General features: G+C 43.9%; 1 protein-coding gene across 2 annotated transcripts; it reads right to left on the minus strand.

Moving 5' to 3' along the window:
- Positions 1-208: 208 nt before the first annotated feature.
- On the minus strand, positions 209-14,817 carry LOC147619846 (pentatricopeptide repeat-containing protein At1g06140, mitochondrial-like). Of its 2 annotated transcripts, none has more exons than XM_086825696.1 (2): positions 14,609-14,817; positions 209-2,416 (listed from the first exon to the last, which is right to left on the minus strand). In XM_086825696.1, exon 2 carries the CDS (start codon positions 2,250-2,252, stop codon positions 393-395), a length of 1,860 nt encoding a protein of 619 aa, XP_086681822.1. In that variant the 5' UTR covers positions 2,253-2,416; positions 14,609-14,817; the 3' UTR covers positions 209-392. The 2 variants fall into 2 exon arrangements, with proteins under 2 accessions (XP_086681822.1, XP_086681821.1); XM_086825695.1 differs by having other exon boundaries at positions 209-2,814; positions 14,609-14,768.
- Between the last annotated feature and the right edge of the window lie 3,784 nt (positions 14,818-18,601).

Below are 18,601 nucleotides of genomic sequence, written 5' to 3' on the forward strand. Positions count from 1 at the left end.
CTTGTGAAAACCCACTTTTACTGAAGTTTGGACTCTGGACTTTCTATTCGTAACTCTATTCAAACCTTTAATGGGAATCAAAATTCAAGAATCAAGTTTTACATGGCAATGTTTGATGTTTATGATGGGAGATTGCAAAGATAGCTTGTTCTATGCTTTTACACGGGCTTTGAGGACATTTTGGGGTTATTGAAAATAATATAACATGTTTCAGAAAACACCTGGTGACTATATAAAAACGTATGGATATTCAACCCAATGGACGTCCCTTTGGTGTATTGATTAAGGCACACACCATAGCTAGCTTCTCATTGTGCATACATAACACAATTTTTTTTGTAACATCTGAATTGTTATGTGACACACAATGCAACCCTGAGACACACCCTTCTTCATTCTGAGAGATAAATCCTAGCTTTGCATAAATGCTGTTGCTTTGGGTATGTCCTCCACCAAGAAGGAATGCACAATTCCATAGGCACCATCCACCAACTATACTCTGGATCCTTCCATGCTTGTCTTTCTACTCTCATTAACTCAACCTTGTTCGCTTCGTCCTGCATGGCAGCATCAGCATAGATGTTAGACATACAGACATAAGCCCCAGCATCCTTTTCATCCAATTGCACAGCATGTTCAAAGGCATGCCTTCCAAGCTCCATATTGCCCCACTTTTGACAAGCCCCCAACACAGTATGCCAGACCACAATACCAGGATGGTATGGCATCTTCTTGATCATCACTACTGCTTTGTCTATATGGCCTGCACGGCTAAGGAGATCAACCATGCAATTGTAATTCTCAACAGTTGGGACAAAGTCATAGCCATTGCTAATGCTGTTGAAATACACTAGGGCCTCATCTACTAAACCTGCATGGCTGCATGCATTAAGGACAGTACGAAATGTCACAAAATCTGGCTCTATATTTTCTCCCATCATTCTGTCAAAGATATAAAAAACATTTTCACTCTCTCCAAGCTGGGCATATCCTGTGATCAGTGCAGTCCACGAGACCACATCTCGAATAGGAAGCTTGTCAAACACTTCATGTGCTTCTGCAAGAGAGCCGCATTTCGCATACATATCAACCAAACTGTTGCCAACAAGGAGTTCTCTTTCCAACCCTTCTCTGACAATATCAGCATGCATTTCTCGTCCAGTGCTCATGGCTCCTACGCTGCCACAAGCATTCAAGCTGCAAACAAATGTGACAGCACCCGGAGAGATGCCCTCGCGTTGCATCTGTTTAAAACAATCAAGTGCTTCCTCACCACACCCATGTTCTGTATATCCTGTGATAAGTGCAGTCCATGTGACCATGTCTTGAATTGGGAGCTTATCAAACACTTCCCGTGCCTCTGCAAGCACACCACATTTGGCATACATATCAACCAAGGTGCTGCCAACAAAAGCATCACTTTCCAGCAAGCCTTTTCTGGCAATCTCAGCATGTATTTCTCGGCCCTTGTCTGTGGCTCCTATGCTGCCACAAGCTTTCAGGATGCAAACAAATGTGACAGCATCCAGAGAAACGCCCTCCTGTTGCATCTGTTCATAACAGTGAAGTGCCTCTGTACCACGCCCATATTCAGCATATCCAGCCATAAGTGCAGTCCATGAGACAGCATTTCGAACCAGGAGATGGTCAAACACTTCCTGTGCTTTTGTGAGGGAGCCACATTTGGCATACATATCAATCAAACTGCTGCTAAGGAAAACGTCTGTTTCCAGCAACCCCTTTCTAGCAATCTCAGCATGTATTTTGCGGCCTCTTTCCACATCTTTCAGTGTAGTGCAAGCCTTCAGTAAGGCCACAAAAGTATATCTAGTAGGATGAAGAGTATCATCCCCCTGCATTTTCTGGTACAGGTTGAGAGCATGGTGTGACTTCCCATGTTTAGCATACCCTTTAATGAGAGCATTCCACGAATACTCGTCCTGATACACCAGCTTGTCAAAAACTTGCTGGGCATGGCACATGCTTCCAACTTCCACCAACATCAAGACAAGGCAGTTCCCAAGTGATGCATGGGCTTCCAACCCACTTTCACACATGTACGCATACAAGCGTGGCCCATGCTGTCCGTTTCTCTCCTTTCTACACATGTGCAAGATGTGCGAAAAGTCCTCAACTGAAGGCAGAGGGGGAAATCCTTCTTCCAAAGGAGGGAGTGCCTCCTCTATCTTCGGTTGAGGACTTTTGGTGCTCCTTGCACATGTGTAGAAAGGAGAGAAACGTAGGGCATGCATTGCACTTGTATGCCTTCACACCCTTCAACTGTTGTTCTGGTTCACCTGTTCTTGTGCTTTTATTTGAGGACTCTTCAGCTTTCTCAATTCTTATAATGTCTTCTTGGATTGTACTAGCCATCCATCCATGGCAATTCCGTTTGTCTGTTTTAAGTCACAAGGCACTGAAGAGCCCATTGTCGTCAGCACTCAGCAGTACCGAGCAGAAGTCTAATCTAGAGAACATTGAAAAATATAAAATGAAATGTGCCCCCAGGCCTAGAGCTTGAAGGCTGCCATGCCCTTCCAAGGGGAGCTTCGGCAGAAAGGTAAAAGAAGGCAGGCACAATTTTGAAAAATATCGTAGTATGTCATTCCAATCTCCACAAAAAATGGAGATGTGATTTGAGCCCTTCAAATGTAATTCTTGGTTAACCCTTCAAATTCAAGGGCCGTGCCCCCTACTACTTTGCTCTTTCAGTTGTCCCACCACTGGGAAGGATCTCTAGAGTACTACTTCCATAACTCCAGTTGCTGACTACTTACCTTCCTGCAAGAATCCATCTCTGCCAGGCCTACATTACTACAACAACCAATGTGTAAGCTGCTAGGCCGGACAGCAAGACCAGACGGGTGCTGGAAAGGGCCAAAGGAATGCTGGGAAGGCTGGCGGGCAGAATAAGCTCCAGGATGGTCAGGCAGGCTGCTGTACTTCTCTCTCTCTCTCTCCACCCTTTATAGCACCACAACCCTCAACATCATAGGACTAGCACATTTTTTAATTTCCCGGCATTCCATTTGTGTGTTAGTTGTCTGCATGTGGAAGCTCTAAAAAAAATAAACTTGTTAATTATGCAGAAACAATTAGCAGATTTCTGAGCACGAGGGAGATGTAGAAGAAGAGAGAGAAGATAACACAGTATTGGGTCCCTAATGACCCTCTGAAAGCCCCCCACCCATAGATCTATTTGCTTTTATATTGCTGTAAATGAATGATAAACTGACCACCGCTGAGAATCCCCGACTTATACTAACCTTAGGACTTGCAGATGACAGAAAAGGAGGGCTGAATACTGGCTGACCTACTCTGCTGCTGCTGGGCAGCTTCTTGCACCTTCGTTTGACTCCCCATGGCTGCTTTCTGCTCGCGTTTTGCACAGCACTGACTGCTGGACTGATTCAAGACCTCCTGGTGCTTGCATTTCAGGCTGAGGACTGCCTCTGGGGTACTTTTTCAGCTTCTAGTCTTGCAAGGCTGAGAGATCAGGCCACGTGAACTGGATTGCCCTTTATATAAGGGCATGGAGCTGTAGGTCTGCTCAGTGCTGACTGACCCCCTGAAGGACTGGACGATTATGCACAAGGGCTAGTTGTGGGTTATAAACCCCCTTGAGGAGTGTGTAGGCTGGGTACCCCATACTTGGCCCTTGGCCCTGGGCACCCATACTCCTCCATGCCCCCCTTTTTGGCTGGCCGACTAAGCACAATGGCTGTTTGTGGGTTAATAAACCCCCTTGAGGAATGTGTAGTCTCGGCGCCCCATACTTGGCCCTTGGCTCTAGGCACCCATACTCCTCCATGGCCCCCTTTTTGGGTGGCCAAAGTGCTGCCCACAAAACCATGTGTGCAACCTTAGTCCTTGCCCTGGCACTAGTACCATGTTCCATGGGTTCATACACACCTAGGCCTACACCTTTGACACTGACCCTCTGAACATCCGACCAAATTACAGTGCCTGGGATGCCTTGGCATTCATTACATCATGCAAGTGGGTTACAATCTTGTGCAAGACACGCACAACAGTGACATGTGCGAGAAGTGCACAACACTGACCACCCTTCGATGGTACACCGTCAATTCGTCCCTGGACAAGGGCTCACAATGAAAATGCCTGGTGTCCAGCCTCAGGGCCTTCAACTTGTCATGTATAGTATGTCCACGGCATCTGAGTGTGGGATGCACGTGACACCCCCTCCTGCAGCCTGCTTAAATTGACGACAGGGTTGGCACCGTTGTCAAGAAAACCTTCAACAATGCTGGGTCATCATGATAGAATCTCGCGTCAACTCTGTGAGGAAGGCATCACCTTAGTAGGTACTTATCCGGATTTTCGAGAAATACCGCCATCTTATTCTTTGGTATCCATTGGACCATGTCATTTGTCAGATCATGTGTTGTTTGGGGCCATCAAATATCGTGATGTCTCCATGGCACTTCCATCTGTTGGTCTTCTTCTTCATTCCATTAGCTCTTTGTTGCTCACGTGGCACGGCTTATACATGACCTTGAGAACACTCAACCATGATTAGTCCCAATTACATCACAATCGATACTCGAAACCAACCTGCTTGGAATACTAGATTTCACACTAGAGATAAGGAACTCCTAAGAGCTAATGGGGTCACAATGGATGACTATCAGTCTCATCCCAATAAATCATTGGTCGGGATTGTCTAAACCAAATCACGTGTAAAATCCACCCTTGAGAATACCAATCATGCACTCTATGCATCTAACGTAACTTGTAGGTTCATTTCATCACTAAATCCAGTGACGGCCTTGTCTATTGGTGTCAAATCTAAGCAAGCTTGCAAAGCAATCCATTCACGTCTTAAATGCTTCTGCAGTAAAACATGTTGAGATATTGATCTCAACTAGTGCTACGCGGCGGACATTGATGACCTGCCTAGGTGATACCTTCTGCATCTACACCACTGGCATGGTTAGTGAGATTATGGGTGATATGCGGCCAGTGGGATGAAAGGCTCTGTGACAGCCATTTTGGATTACTAGAGACTGGCATAGTTATAGCGCCAGCTCATTTAGTCAGATTCACATTATGGACCGACCCTTGTATGTTGTAATAGTTGAGTGTGTACTCTTATCTTTATGTTATGTTGGTTGAGTGGAGAAGAAGAAGATAGAAGAAAATTCAGCTATCCATCTCTCTTGTGTCTTGCTCTCTCGTGTGTGTGTGTTTGCTTGCTAGGGTTTGAAGCTCTCCCTCTCCCCCGCATTCTCTTTATGGTATCAGAGCCTGGTTCGTGTGAGAGCTAAGAAGACAAGCAAGAGGCAAGAACAAGCAAGGAAGGAAGCGGTACTACACGGGTAAGAGCACCATCATCTCTTTCCCCTTCTTGGTTTAGGTACAACACTCCCTCAGTAGCTCTGGGAGCTACACATCTCCGATTGAGGTGCTGTCTTCGCGGGAGCGGAGCTAAAGGGCAGGTATATTGTCTTACTGGACAAAGTTTTTTCAACCAGATTCGCGTTTCGGGCATGTTACGGGCTCCGTTTCGTGTTTCGTCACTGCAGGGTATTTTCGACAGTTTTCTGGAAGTTCTCTTAGAGAACTGTTTCTACTCGAAATCTGATTATTGCAGTGTAATAGTGCATTTTGGAAGTGCAGACAAGGTTTGCACATGTATTGTTGATACTGTGTACATGTACTCTGGTCACATTTGGTGACACACAGGCTGTGCTGAAGTACCGCTGCTATAGCAGTTACAGGAGATACTGCTGTATTACAGGCTGCATACAGAAGTTGTCTGTTTGCAGGTTATTTGATTGCTACAAGAAAACATGTCTGATGGAATTAATCAGATTGTTAGTGAGAAGCTGGATAAGAATGTGGTTGGGACGTTCATCAAGCCAAAAGGCCTGACCACAAATTCATAGTGAGCCCGTTTCGTACGCTAGGCTGTCTTGGGAATGTCCCCCTCAACAATTCTCATCTGGTGATATACCCACTCTTCAAATCGAGTTTCGAGAACACCGGAGTCCCATTCAACCTCTCAAGAATATAGTCTATTTGAGGCATCGGGAATCTACTTTTGATAGTCAGCTTATTGAGTGCACGATAATCCACACACAATCGAGAAGACCCATCTTTCTTCTTAACAAATAGGATTGATTCTGCAAATGGCGACACACTAGGACAGATGAAGCCAGATTGCAATAATTCTTGGAGTTGGCGGTCCAACTCCGATTCCATTGCCTCGGAAAGACAATATGGAAACTTGCTCAGGGCTCCGAGCCTAGGAGGAGATCGATCTTGTGGTCCTCCGGTCTGGACGGGGGGAACTGGGGAGGGAGATTGTTCCGAAGAAAAATCTTCTAGAACTTTTCATGGAGAGCCAAATACTTCTCGGTAAATACCTCAGACAACATATGACATCAGATCCTTTGTGGGTATATGCCAGGCATACTCCACCCACATAGACAAGTTTTTTGATCTCTCGGCGGATCTCACCGATCTGCTAAAGGGTGTGAAGACAAGAAGCCAAAAGATTCGAATGACTCCACGAGCGTTGGAGGCATTCAAGAACCTCAAGGTGGTTTTATCATAAGCGCCTTGTTTAGCACTTGCCTCATGGGACGAGCCATTTCAGGTGATCACCGATGCGAGTGACATCGCAATTGGAGGTGTGTTACAACAGAATGGTCATCCAGTAGCCTACATGTTAGGTGGCCTTTCTTCCCACACTTGTAACACCGACTCCGAACTTTCTTCTGCACTGTCAAGAGTGCCTGATCAGGTCCAATAGACGATGAAACATTCAATTTTCCCTGAGAAACTAGGATGGATTCCTCTTCCAAGAGGAGAGTACACAGATCATCAAACTCGAGGGAACGTGTTGTGATCTGAACCCGCAAAGCTCGGGAAACCATGTCATAATCTGCAGGAAGCCTGATGAGGAGAGCAGCTAACTGAGAAGAGGTCAGGGCAGTACCCATTGCCACTAATTGGTCATGAATTACCTTAACCTTCATCACAAATGACTGCATGGAAGTCCCTACTATAAACTCCAGAGAAAAGAGCTGACCTAATAGGTTGACAGACCGCATTGTAGAGTCCCGTGCATATAGGTCTGTCAGCTTTCTCCAAACAGAAGCAGCACAATCCAATGTTTGCACGGCGGGGGAGACCTCTGGTGAGATGGCTCGTACAAGTGCAGAGTGAGCTTTTGAGTTTTGATTCTCCCAAGCTGAAAGTTCGGTGAGAAAGGCATCCTCCTGGTCCTGAGTCCACTTCCTAGAGCTGGTAGGGCGTTCGGGCTTTCATTCGTGGCCCTGAACAATCTCCCAGAGAACCTTGTGTGTGAACTAGACCTTCATCTGTAGCTTCCACTGATCATAGTTTGTACCACAGAGCTTGTCCTCCTTGTTCGTGCAGGGGGGACCCATGTCTGCCTCAAAGAAGCTATGCCTCAAACAACCTCTGTAGCTAAGCAATCCACGTGCTCTCTCAAGCACCTTTCCACAGGATCCAACTAGGGACTAATAGCCCCCTCTGAAGATGCAGACTGGACAGCAGCAAAAGAAACCCAAAAAACACACCACCGGGAACCTCCTACCAAAAGAGGGAGGGGATCTTGGAGGGAGAAGAGCTGATGTGCCACTTGTCTAATGCACTCACCGAATCTGCAGCTAGACCTCCTCCACTTGCCTCTGTAGAAGAAAACGCAGCCTGAGGGCTGGCCAACAGCAGTTGGAGAGCTTGTAGAGCAAAAACGCAACTAAGAAAGAGAAACGCAACAATATCTACACCCTGGAGAATCTAGGGAAGCAGAAAACGTAGAGGAACAGATTGTGCAGCAACCAGAGCCTAGGCGAATGATACCATGAAAGAATGTGCACAAGCAGAAGCAATGAACATGAGAGAGAGAAAGATTGCAAGCAAGAACTGAGCTTTATTAGCTTGAGGTTACAGAGTACAAGAGCCAGCAAATAGGGCAAGGAATGATATGATAGAATGAATAAAGGGAGCACCTCTTATATACTTGTGCATGAAGGAGTCGGCTGTAGGAAAACAGGCCGACAGCTCCACGACAGCATAAATAGAAGGATGCAATATTTTAACAGGAGATGACTATGACAAGATGCCACTCTAGCCTATATATGGCTCTTCAACTTCCCATGACGCCATTACTGGTGGTCATAGGGGCATGAATTTGACTCTAGAGAAATTGGAACGGCAATATTATTGGCCAAAGATGAGGCGAGATGTGTTACATATGTACAACGCCGTGATATTTGTCAAAAGGTGAAAGCTCCTCGTGGAAAGAAGATAGGGTTGTTACAGCCCTTGTCAATTCCTGAGGGTCCTTTTCAAGAATCTGCCTCCCAGTCCGAGTAAGTGTAATACACAGTGCTTAACTATTGTTGGATTTAGCAAATTGTTATGCTTATTCCTTGTAGGGCCAATGTGACCGCCGAGGATGTTGCCCAGTTGTTCATTCGGCATTGGTATCCGATTGTGGCAGAATTCCTAGGACCATAGTGTCAAACCGCGATGCCAAGTTTACCAGTCGTTTTTGGAGGGCATTGTTTGATAACTTTGGTACTAAATTGAATTTTTCCAATGCATTCCACCCACAGGACGGACGGCCAGACAAAGATATACAACCAGTTGGCCTTTGATGTGCTGAAGTGTTATGTCCACGATCAACAAGGTAAGTGGGAATCTTATTTGCCTTTAGTTCAAGCTGCTTTGAATGATTCTTTTTCTTCAGTGTCATGTGCAAAGTGCATATCTACCGTGTGCTACACGCACGCAAGACTAGCTTCGAGGTTTGGGGAAGCTTGGAGCTAGGCAGGCTCATTGGCGAACTGAGTTAGGGATAGACTAACGGGTGGGCACCCAAGTATGGACGGGCGGGCGCCAAGTGTGGACGCCCGATGACCGGCCAAGAGCCTATAAAAGGGTGGCCAAGATTAGTCATTAGTCATATAGAGAGTCTCGCGAGTTTGTGAGAGCTCTATGGTCTTGGAGCCTGGATCTAGTACAGACGTGCACCTGCTTTACGCAGCCGAGGCCGGCAGTAATCTCGAGGCCCGCGAGGGTAGCTTCGTGGTGGTATGGGACGTCACGAGGAGGAGATTGGTCGGTACGTCAACCTAGTTAGCTCAGCTCGTGGCTCAGTGGGGACAGCCAAGGCTGTGGGCTTGCCCACGGCTGTCATGGTTGGGAGGTGAGTCAGGCCTGCACCCCCTTGTTTGTTTGTGTTGTTTGCAGGATTCGAGTCTCATACCAGGAACGATCACGAGGAGCTCCGGTGGGAATTTTACATTCAGCTATTGGCAAGACTCCATATGAGGTAGCCTTTGGAAGACCTTTCCAGTCGTTTTTGACCAAGAACTCGTCTTCGGTACCTGAAGCGAACAAAGTAACGGAGTCTTACCATGAGATTTTAGAGTCAGTAAAAGACAGATTGGCTAAAGCGCAAGAGGCCTACACTTGACATGCCAATAAAGACCGAAGGGATATGAAGTTTTCAGAAGGGGATTGGATTTATCTTCGGATTATGAAGCAAAGGTTGTTGAAGCAGGTGAGCAAGCGATGCCCAAAGTTGTCTTTCAGGAGCTTCGGACCTTTTTCCATCCAGAAGAAGATAATCAGGTGTCTATGCAGTTAAAGCTACCTCCGAGTTGGACTATGCACGATGTACTTCACGTCAATTGGTTAAAGCCATATGCAGGTCCAATCCCTTCAGAAGTCAAAGACGAAGCGAAACCAAATATTGTTGATGAAGCAGAAGTTATGGTTCCAGAAGAGATCCTTTTGCACCATTTCAAGCATGGCTCAGGCCGAAGACGAAGACAGTTCCTCACGAAGTTTCAGGACCGAGGGACCCACGAAGCGGTATGGCTTAACAAAGAGTTTTTCGAAGACTATTAGGCGTTATTGACGGATTATTTGGAGGCTATGCAACTTCCGTCAAGTTAAGCAGAAGGGGATGTCACGTGCATCCCGCACTTGGATGCCACGTCGACATATCTGTACAGAAGGTGCAAGACCTGGGATGGTAAACTGGTCCCATGTGAGCCCAGTCCGGGACGAGTCAGCCAGGGATCCATTCCAGTCGTTCGAGGTCAGGTGTGCATTGTCCTGCACAAAGGACAAGGTCAGGTGCATTGTCCTGCACACGCCAGTCTACGCTGTGAGTCTCCCTCTGGAATGATGTCAGTGATTCTGTGTATCTAGTATGGTACCGGACGCCAGATCATTGTGTAGTTAGTTAGGGTTTTCTTTTAGAACAAGGAGCCAGCCCATAGGGCTACCCCAAGTCTTAGTGTGGGCATGGGGATAGTGTGAAACCACCCCCATGAGGGCTAGGAAGGCCCTGGCTGAACCCACCAGCCATGGAGAGGCTGTAGGACAGCCCTAGGGGCATGCCAGGGGCAGCCAACAACACATCTAGTGTTATGAGGGCAGTAGGGGCAGCCCATACAGGCTGCCCAGTCCCCAAAACAGCCTAGATTCAGTGCCCAGCCCCTAGAGATTCAGGCGCATGATGCCCAACCAGCCATGAAGAAAAGCGCAATCTTTTATGTGAAGTTTTCTAGCATTAAATGCTGATTTGCAGTCGTGGGCAGAAAATAGAACTGGCCGCTTGGATAAGAGTTGGCCGACTGCTGTTTATAAGTAGTATAAATATGTGAGCCATAAACCATTTGTGTTATCTCATAATTCACCAAGTGCTGAGGCAAACCAGGGCCAAGACAGCCAAGAAGTTGCTAACGCAAAGGGGTGAAGGACTGCAGCTCAAGGGCAAAAATTTCTCAGCCAAGAAAGGTCAAGTTTCTGTACTTTCTTTTCAGATTTACATCATTCTAATAAAGCAAATACACCATCCGTGGTGGGGGCCCTACAAAGGGTATTTGGGACCCAATAGTGTGTCCTCTCCTTTCTCCCTCTTTCTCTCTATTTTCTACACATCTTCATTCAGTTTTGTGCGTTATTCCGTCACGAAAAGTGTGCTGATTTCTGAGCATTGAAGTTACCGATCTCCCCCAAAGTTTCCGCATGTTACACATACGCACCTCCCATTGGATTTGTGTGCCAAGGCCATACAGAAATTGCCCTTTCTTGTCCGTATCAGATAAGTACCGACAGTGTGACTACTCTTCATTGAAACCCACGCCCAAGACTCTTCGAGTGGAGGGCAGTTCCAACACTTCTGCCTCCCACAGATCTTAGTTATGTGGATTGTCTCATGGAATATTCAAGGTTTGGGGGGACCGCAGTGCTTTCAAAGACGAGGTGTCCTTCGAGAGGAGCTTCACAGAGCAACAGTTGGTGGACCCATCGACATTCTCATCATCCAATAGCATCACCTTTTCAGAGGGGCATACCCACCACTGCGGGAAGTGTGACGGTAGGAGTCGCACCTTACGGTCCCATTCTTTAGGCCCCTCCGGGACACAAGGTGGAGTATGCATTTCCATCAACGACGAGCAGCTATTGCTTGCAATGGTTGACTTAGGCACCATTGTCACCAGACAAGCTCAATGGGTGACCATCAAGATTGGAGAGGACAATGTGGGCTCTTTGAACGTATATGCGCCGGATGCCGTAGTAGGTAGAGCCACCTTTTGAAGTACAATTCGCCAGTCCCTTCTATAGGCAGATTTCTAGTGTATGGATGGAGATTTCAACATGTTAGAGTCGGCATAGGATAGACTCGAAGATGGCATGGCTACAGTTTCTGCCGCAGAGTAGGAGTTGATTTTGCTCTGAGGGGGCAGGATTCTTAGCATTCACCGGAGTTTGGACGTAGCCCCGGGAGTCTATGACAGGAGGAGTACAAGTCCTAACTTGTCCAGATTAGATCGGTTCTATGAAGATGAGTGGGCTTGTGGTCGCGGTGGCACGATTGGTATTTTGGCAGGCAATTCTTTCTCCGATCATGCACTGGTTGTTCTATCCCTGGAGGACCCTTGGAGGTAGGACACATTTGAGCACCTGGATCCCTGATAGCTTCATTCAAGACTCTGAGATATGCAACATGATAGAGGAGATTTGGAAGAGGTTGGATTGTCACTCGGGATCAGCCAAAGGCGCCTTGGATGCAGGCCTTGGAGAGATTAGAAGTTTATTACAGGAGGCAACTTAACGCAGATTGGCTGGCTTACAAGAGCAGGGAGAGGAGCATCCACCAGAGCCTAGCTTCCTTACAACGGCTTCAAGGTTGCCTTGCATATGGGGTTAAGAACCCTTTGCCACCATTCATAAGCATGTCACCCACCCATCATCAAGAGCCATGGAGGGCAGAAGTAGCCAGTAGAAGCCTCCATACAATAGTCGACCAGCATATGCCATAAAGACATGTAAGACATAAGTCGGCCAGCTTCAACATTGATTAAGTAGCAGGTCGTGAGGTGCTCCAGTCGGCCAGCATTCAAAAGGCAAAAAGGATGTCATGCCCAACATTTAATGCTGTAAAAATAGCATTTTTGTCCCATCAGAGCAAGCCGACAACATGAAGATAACCGACCAGCAGCATAAAATCATATATAAGCAAGAACTTAATTCACAGCATATTGATCATTCATAAATCAATCTACAAGCAATCAAGAGCAATAATGTCTGCCTAGACCCCTCTGGCCTTGTGCATACATTCAACATACGACACTTTATTGTGCTACAGCCCCAAGAAGAGTTTCTTCAGCATTCAGCCATCATATCTGCATCCCTCAGTTCTCGGTTTGCATAGTGGTCATCGAAGAGCTATTCAAAGGAGCTTGGACTGCATATGGTTCAGCCTGCTTTCGATCTACTTCGTCCTTGCGTTGGGCAATCCATAGTCATCTTTCATACTCATTGTACAAAGTTTTCCAAAGAAATATAAGCAAAATTGCAAATAATCCTGCTTGCAGGGGGGCCCTTCAGTGGGTAATTGGGACCCAATACTTTGTCGACTCTATCTTCTCTCTCTCTCTTTTCTTCTCTCTCAAGTAAAGTGGAATTGCATAAACGCACGGGTATAAAGAAGGCTTTGTTGCACGTTACAACAATCAACCTATTGCTTGCTACAAATTTTGTCTCTATGCGGGCCTCAAGAGTCCAAGCGCTCCTTTTGTTCTGTCATCAAGCAGGAAATCATAGCCAATATTGCTTGTGCATTCATGATGAACAACTAGGGAAACAGATAATTAGCAACAATATCCAAAAATGCTTTCTCCAAACCCGATCTATGCTTTCTCCTGTTTATAAGGGCTCTATCCCTAGCATGCAATCAATACACACATTGGTTGCCAGAAAATAAAATTTGCATGTTTCCTAGGCTCTAATACCAACTATATGGTATACTTGTGCTGTGCAAGAGTTATTAGAGGAAGAGAAGACAGCGGTGGAATACAATCAAACACAAGCACACAATGTAGACCTAAACCCTAGCTATACTATGTACAATGAAAAGATATAATGTTTTCTCCGTACAAAGGGTAGCCAAAAGGTGATCAACTATCTCTACTCGGCCCTAGTTGCAGTATGTTTTCCACACATAAGGCCTTCAGATATGGCACCCACCCATATACTGCTGGTCGACTTGTCATAGGTGCCCTTCCCAACCACCTGATTGCCCAAATTGTTATCGACCTGCTCAAACCAACATGTACCTGCAGATATGCCAAAGTCTGACCTAATCTGCCTTGTACATGGCATCAATTGTATGGCACAAGCATCTGAGGCTCAATGCGTCAGTATGGATCACATCACCCTCATAATCAATGCCTGCCACTCATAATCTACATCAGTCTGAATGTTGGCTTGTCCCTCCTCCAACTACTGCTACCACAGCCTCCAAGGCTTGTATCCTTTTAGACTTTTCTTTTCACATTGAAGGGGAAGCTTTTCTCAAAAGCCTTGTAAACGTCAGCTTCGAATTGTGTTCAATGTGGAGTCTCCATCCTGTGCCCAACAGATTGATGAGCTTAAGAGGCAGTCCTCCTCTCATAGTAACTGTTCCTAGAGCTGCTAACAAGATTCAAGAAGAATCTTGCATAGTCTCCAGTGCCAAAGGTGAACTGTCACCCTCTTGACAAAAAGATTCTCACTCAAAGGTCTCTTCTCCACATCAACAGCTTTGTTCAAATTGCATGCTCCTGAGCCATTTCAATTGTCTGCATCTTCTCATCTGATCACTTATATTGGAAGTTGATGACTCTGCATCATGGCCATCATTACTTCCTAGACTGCTCAACATCTTGGATAAGGAAACGCTTGGCGAATCATTTTAGGCCCAACGGCCAAGGCTGAGAACCCGGGAGACTCTCATGTATCAGTGAAGGCTTCAATTACAACTATAGAGCCGAGAGTCAAACTCATCTGCTGGAAACGCAAGACAGTGATTTGTCAAACGTGTCTTTTCTGACACTAGGACATGTCAACCAGCTTTACTTGATGTTTCTCTAGTAAGCATCAGTTCTTGCTCCTGCTCCTTTGCTTCATGCCGGTACGAGCTATGAAAGTGGTGAATCTCTAGTGGAGATTCTGTTTTGTTGTCTTCTCCGTGAATCAAAGCTCACAGTTAGTGCCGTTCTGGGAAGTGATTAATGATTGATTAGGATAAAAAATGAGGTTTTGAAGATACCTTGACTGACTGCATGCATCGTGCCGCCACAAGTTCGGTGCGTGGGCCTGCTCCGCTCGCCAGCTACAGTGCAAAGAACCCCATGATTACCTTCTCGACATGGCACACTGCGACTGCAACGCCGCAGTTGTCCTGATGGCGCTCGTCGCCTCTCTCTCTCACACACACACACATATATATATATATATATATATATATATACATATACATATATATATATATATATAATTTAATAATTTAATTATTTTTATTCTTCATTTTCATTATTCCCATGAATGACTTACACGTGGCACGTTAGGGAAAGAAAGAATTACCCGTGGCAAGTTCGGGAGAGAAGAAAGAGCTTTAAAAAAGCGAGCGTGCAGACGATATATCGAAGGGGAAAATGAAAGCTGGGTTATGGTTGCGCCACTTAGTTGATTAAAAAAACATAAAATACCTATTTATAGGCTTCAAAAAGGTATGGACTCACTACCAGTACGGTAGAGCAATTGGTGAAGCGTGTGTGTGTTTGGGGTAAGGTCTCGTGATCGAGTCTTGCTTCCAGCTCTCATTCGTAAGGACACTGCTTGGTACAAATAAAAAATCTCGCATTACAAAAAAAAAAGGTATGGACTTAATGTAACTTCACCATCCAGCGTCCTCCAGTCAATTAATGAAGGCTTGTCTGAAGTCTCAAGAAGTGGGAAAGGGTCAAGGGAAGAAAAGGTAATAATGCAGGAAGATGGTTGTCATGAAGACATTGGAGGGGAGACCGGGCTTGTGTGAAATGGTTGTGTGGAGACAAACTTTGTATTGAAATACAACATACTATGAGAACCTAATAACACAAATCAAACTTACAAATCTATTGTACTATAATTACACAAATCAAACTTTCAACATACTATGAGAATCTAAATGCTCAAATCAAACTTACAAATCTATGGTATTATATTTACAACAAAAGTATTCTTCTAAGGAATAAGGAGAAGAAGTGTGTCAACTCTCTACCCACATAAAAGTGTGGTTATATTTTATATAAATATATTTATTTGTACATGTACATGCACATATTTCTTGTGTGTACAAAAAGTGTGTATGCACATTTGTTACCTATTAATGGAATTTGTTTTGTTGTTTTATACACACACACACATACACACACACACACACACATAGAGAGAGAGTTTTGTGATTTCTATTGTTTTACATTTATGCTTAAGTTAAAATCTCCTTATTAAAAAAAGAATAGTAATAATTATTATAATAAATTAAATGATTGACTAGATTAACATAATATTTTCAAGTCATGGTAATTTAATTTACATTTTCATTATTTTTAATTTTATATTACTTGAATATTATCAATTTTTGTGTGTATGTGGCCTTGGGAAGTTCCTTGGTGGATTCAAACCTTGGGAAGTGGGCCTCCCAAAGATCTAGCTACTAGTTAGCCTACTGGCTTGTCAACATGAGGAATAGGGAGTGGGTGTTATGGGACTCGCATGCCTTGGGGGTGTAGACTAGGCCAAGGTTGGATTGGTCTAAAGCCTAGGGGTGGTTTCCCATTATATCCAATTTGGAGCCTATGGTTTACCCCTATAGTGATTGGCTGAAGTTATTAACGTCATTCCAGTTAAGAACATCATCACAGGGACTCGTCCCATTCATCCTCATTGCGGTTTCGCTCAGCTTATTACATTTCAACCAAATTTCAGGGATCATCATTTTTCAATCAGAATCCAAATCAACTCATCAGTATGTTTATACATGTATCAATCTTGGGTGAACACATACGTAAGTAGACTTCTTACTTGGGTATTTTATTTGGTATCACAGCTTGATAGTTATTATTGAATCTTTTGTGTACAAATCAGTGGTTTTGGGTATAGTTTCATGCATGAGGTCTACATGAAAAACCCAAGAGCCTTGTTAAAAGGGTAGATTGCTTTGACTTTTGGGTACGTAAAAAGATCAAATTTTATTTTAGAGAAAAGAAGATTTAATTAAAACTTCAATTGAGACTATGCATTCGGAATATTATTTAGAAATAGTTTTAAACTTTTGGAAGGTTAATTAGAAATGTTTTTTAACCTTTGATTGATTTGAAAGATGGTTTCAGGTCCTATTCAAAGCTCGTTGTACTTATGAGCTTGAGCCATGTGTAGAGATTAAGCATGCCTTTGAGCATGGGCTTTGGGATAGCTAGTCATTTAAGCAATACATGCATATTCTTACTAGACACGTGATACCTTATCTTGCAATCATGACTCGCCACCAAAGAAAAAAAAGCTTGAGTTGACTTTAATACTCCCCATATACACATCTTTGATTAATTACTGTCCATAATTCAAAAAATTAAAAAAACTGTAAAAAATTATTCTCCTTTGAATCTCATGAGATAGGCGGGAGACTATATTTTAGGTGTGCAAAGCAATGCGATATAAAAGAGATGGTTTCTTTTTAGTTTTTAATATATAAATTTTGAAGGTTTTATTTTCTCAAGATCTCTTTGAGATCTATTGAAAGCCTTCCAATTCCAATCAAGCAAGGGGAATAAATTTTTGTGAGCTTTTTCCCGTGAGAGCTTCTGTAGTCTGCCTTTTTATTTTCATCATGATATATGCTTGGAATCTCACGTGATTTTATGTACTGATTTAGAAATATTACATAGCATTAAGTTGCTTACATATAAGTGATTGGTCTTTCAATGGCCTTCAATGCATAGCATTAAGCTGCTTACATATACGTGATTGAAGGCCTTTTTAATGGCCTTCAATGCATAGCATTAAGCTACTTACATATAAGTGATTGAAGCAAGCTTCACAGTTTCATTTCAAAAAGTTTTACCACATTCATTTGGAAAAATCCTTAGAAAGACATTACAAAAATCCTTAAAAAGACATTTGCAAAAGTTGTACCACGTTCATTTGCAAAAATCCTTAGAAAGACATTACATAGCTTTCACTACAAAAACCCTCCAAAAAAATTTCATGATGGTACAATTTTAACTTAGCTGATGACACATTAAGTTACCAAAAAGTGACACTCCGCATGATGAACACATTTAGCTTAGCTTCCTCTACACGTTATCATATTAGATGTAATAATGATCAATTTAGCATATCCATCAAGAATAGGTTTGTTGTGGGCATAATAGAGCTCCCTTACATTATATTCCAGTATTGATGGTTAATGTATAAACATGTTTTCATTTTAATGAAGACCCATCTCTCATAGAGATATAAAGTAGATGTCATAACACATGCATGTTGGAGTGGAGATCAAGGTAGCAGCTCACACATAAATGCATCAAGCAAGAAGAAATAGATGAAAGCACAACACTCAAAGTAGATTGATGAGTGGAGTATAAGTGAAGGGACATGATAATCACTTACACATGCTCGTAAGAGTGCATACATATGCTCGGGGGGAAAAACCTCCTAAAGAGGGAAAAAAATGTCCCGTCCCATTATTAGCCTACGTCTGTACATCACTACCATTTAAATGGCTACAAATTTCCCCTATAGTGATTATGTGAATATGTATAGGGATCATGTGGTTGATTAATTCCCAAATGGCAATAAGCCCAAAGCTTTGTGAAAAGCTTCATGAACATATTTTTCACATTATGTAGAGACATAAGCCAGGCTAATCTCTCCTTCGATGAGCCTCTCCCCAACATAATGACAATGCACCTCAATGTGCTTTGTGTGAGCATGAAAGACTAGGTTCCTTACAATGTCTAATGCACTTTGGCTATTAGTGAAGATGGAGGTGGGGGACTATTATCCAACACCACAATTTGCCAAAGCTATACACACTCCACAATCATTATAAAAGCTACCCTATACTTAGCTTCATAACTCAAAGTGGCCACAGTTGCTGAGCCATGATATAGATGAATCACCAAGATGAAAATAAAACCCACTAGTAGTGAACACTCGTGTGTCATAACATCTAAACTAATGGAATTATTGAAAGCATGCAGCTAAATATCACCCCCCTTAG

This window comes from Cibotium barometz, chromosome 32 (genome assembly GCF_041138505.1).
Source record: "Cibotium barometz isolate CiBa-2024 chromosome 32, ASM4113850v1, whole genome shotgun sequence".
NCBI lineage: Eukaryota > Viridiplantae > Streptophyta > Polypodiopsida > Cyatheales > Cibotiaceae > Cibotium > Cibotium barometz.

Excerpts from the sequence above, each read along its gene's own strand:
- LOC147619846 (XM_086825696.1), bottom strand. The coding sequence starts at position 2,252 with ATGCATGCCCTACGTTTCTCTCCTTTCTACACATGTGCAAGGAGCACC.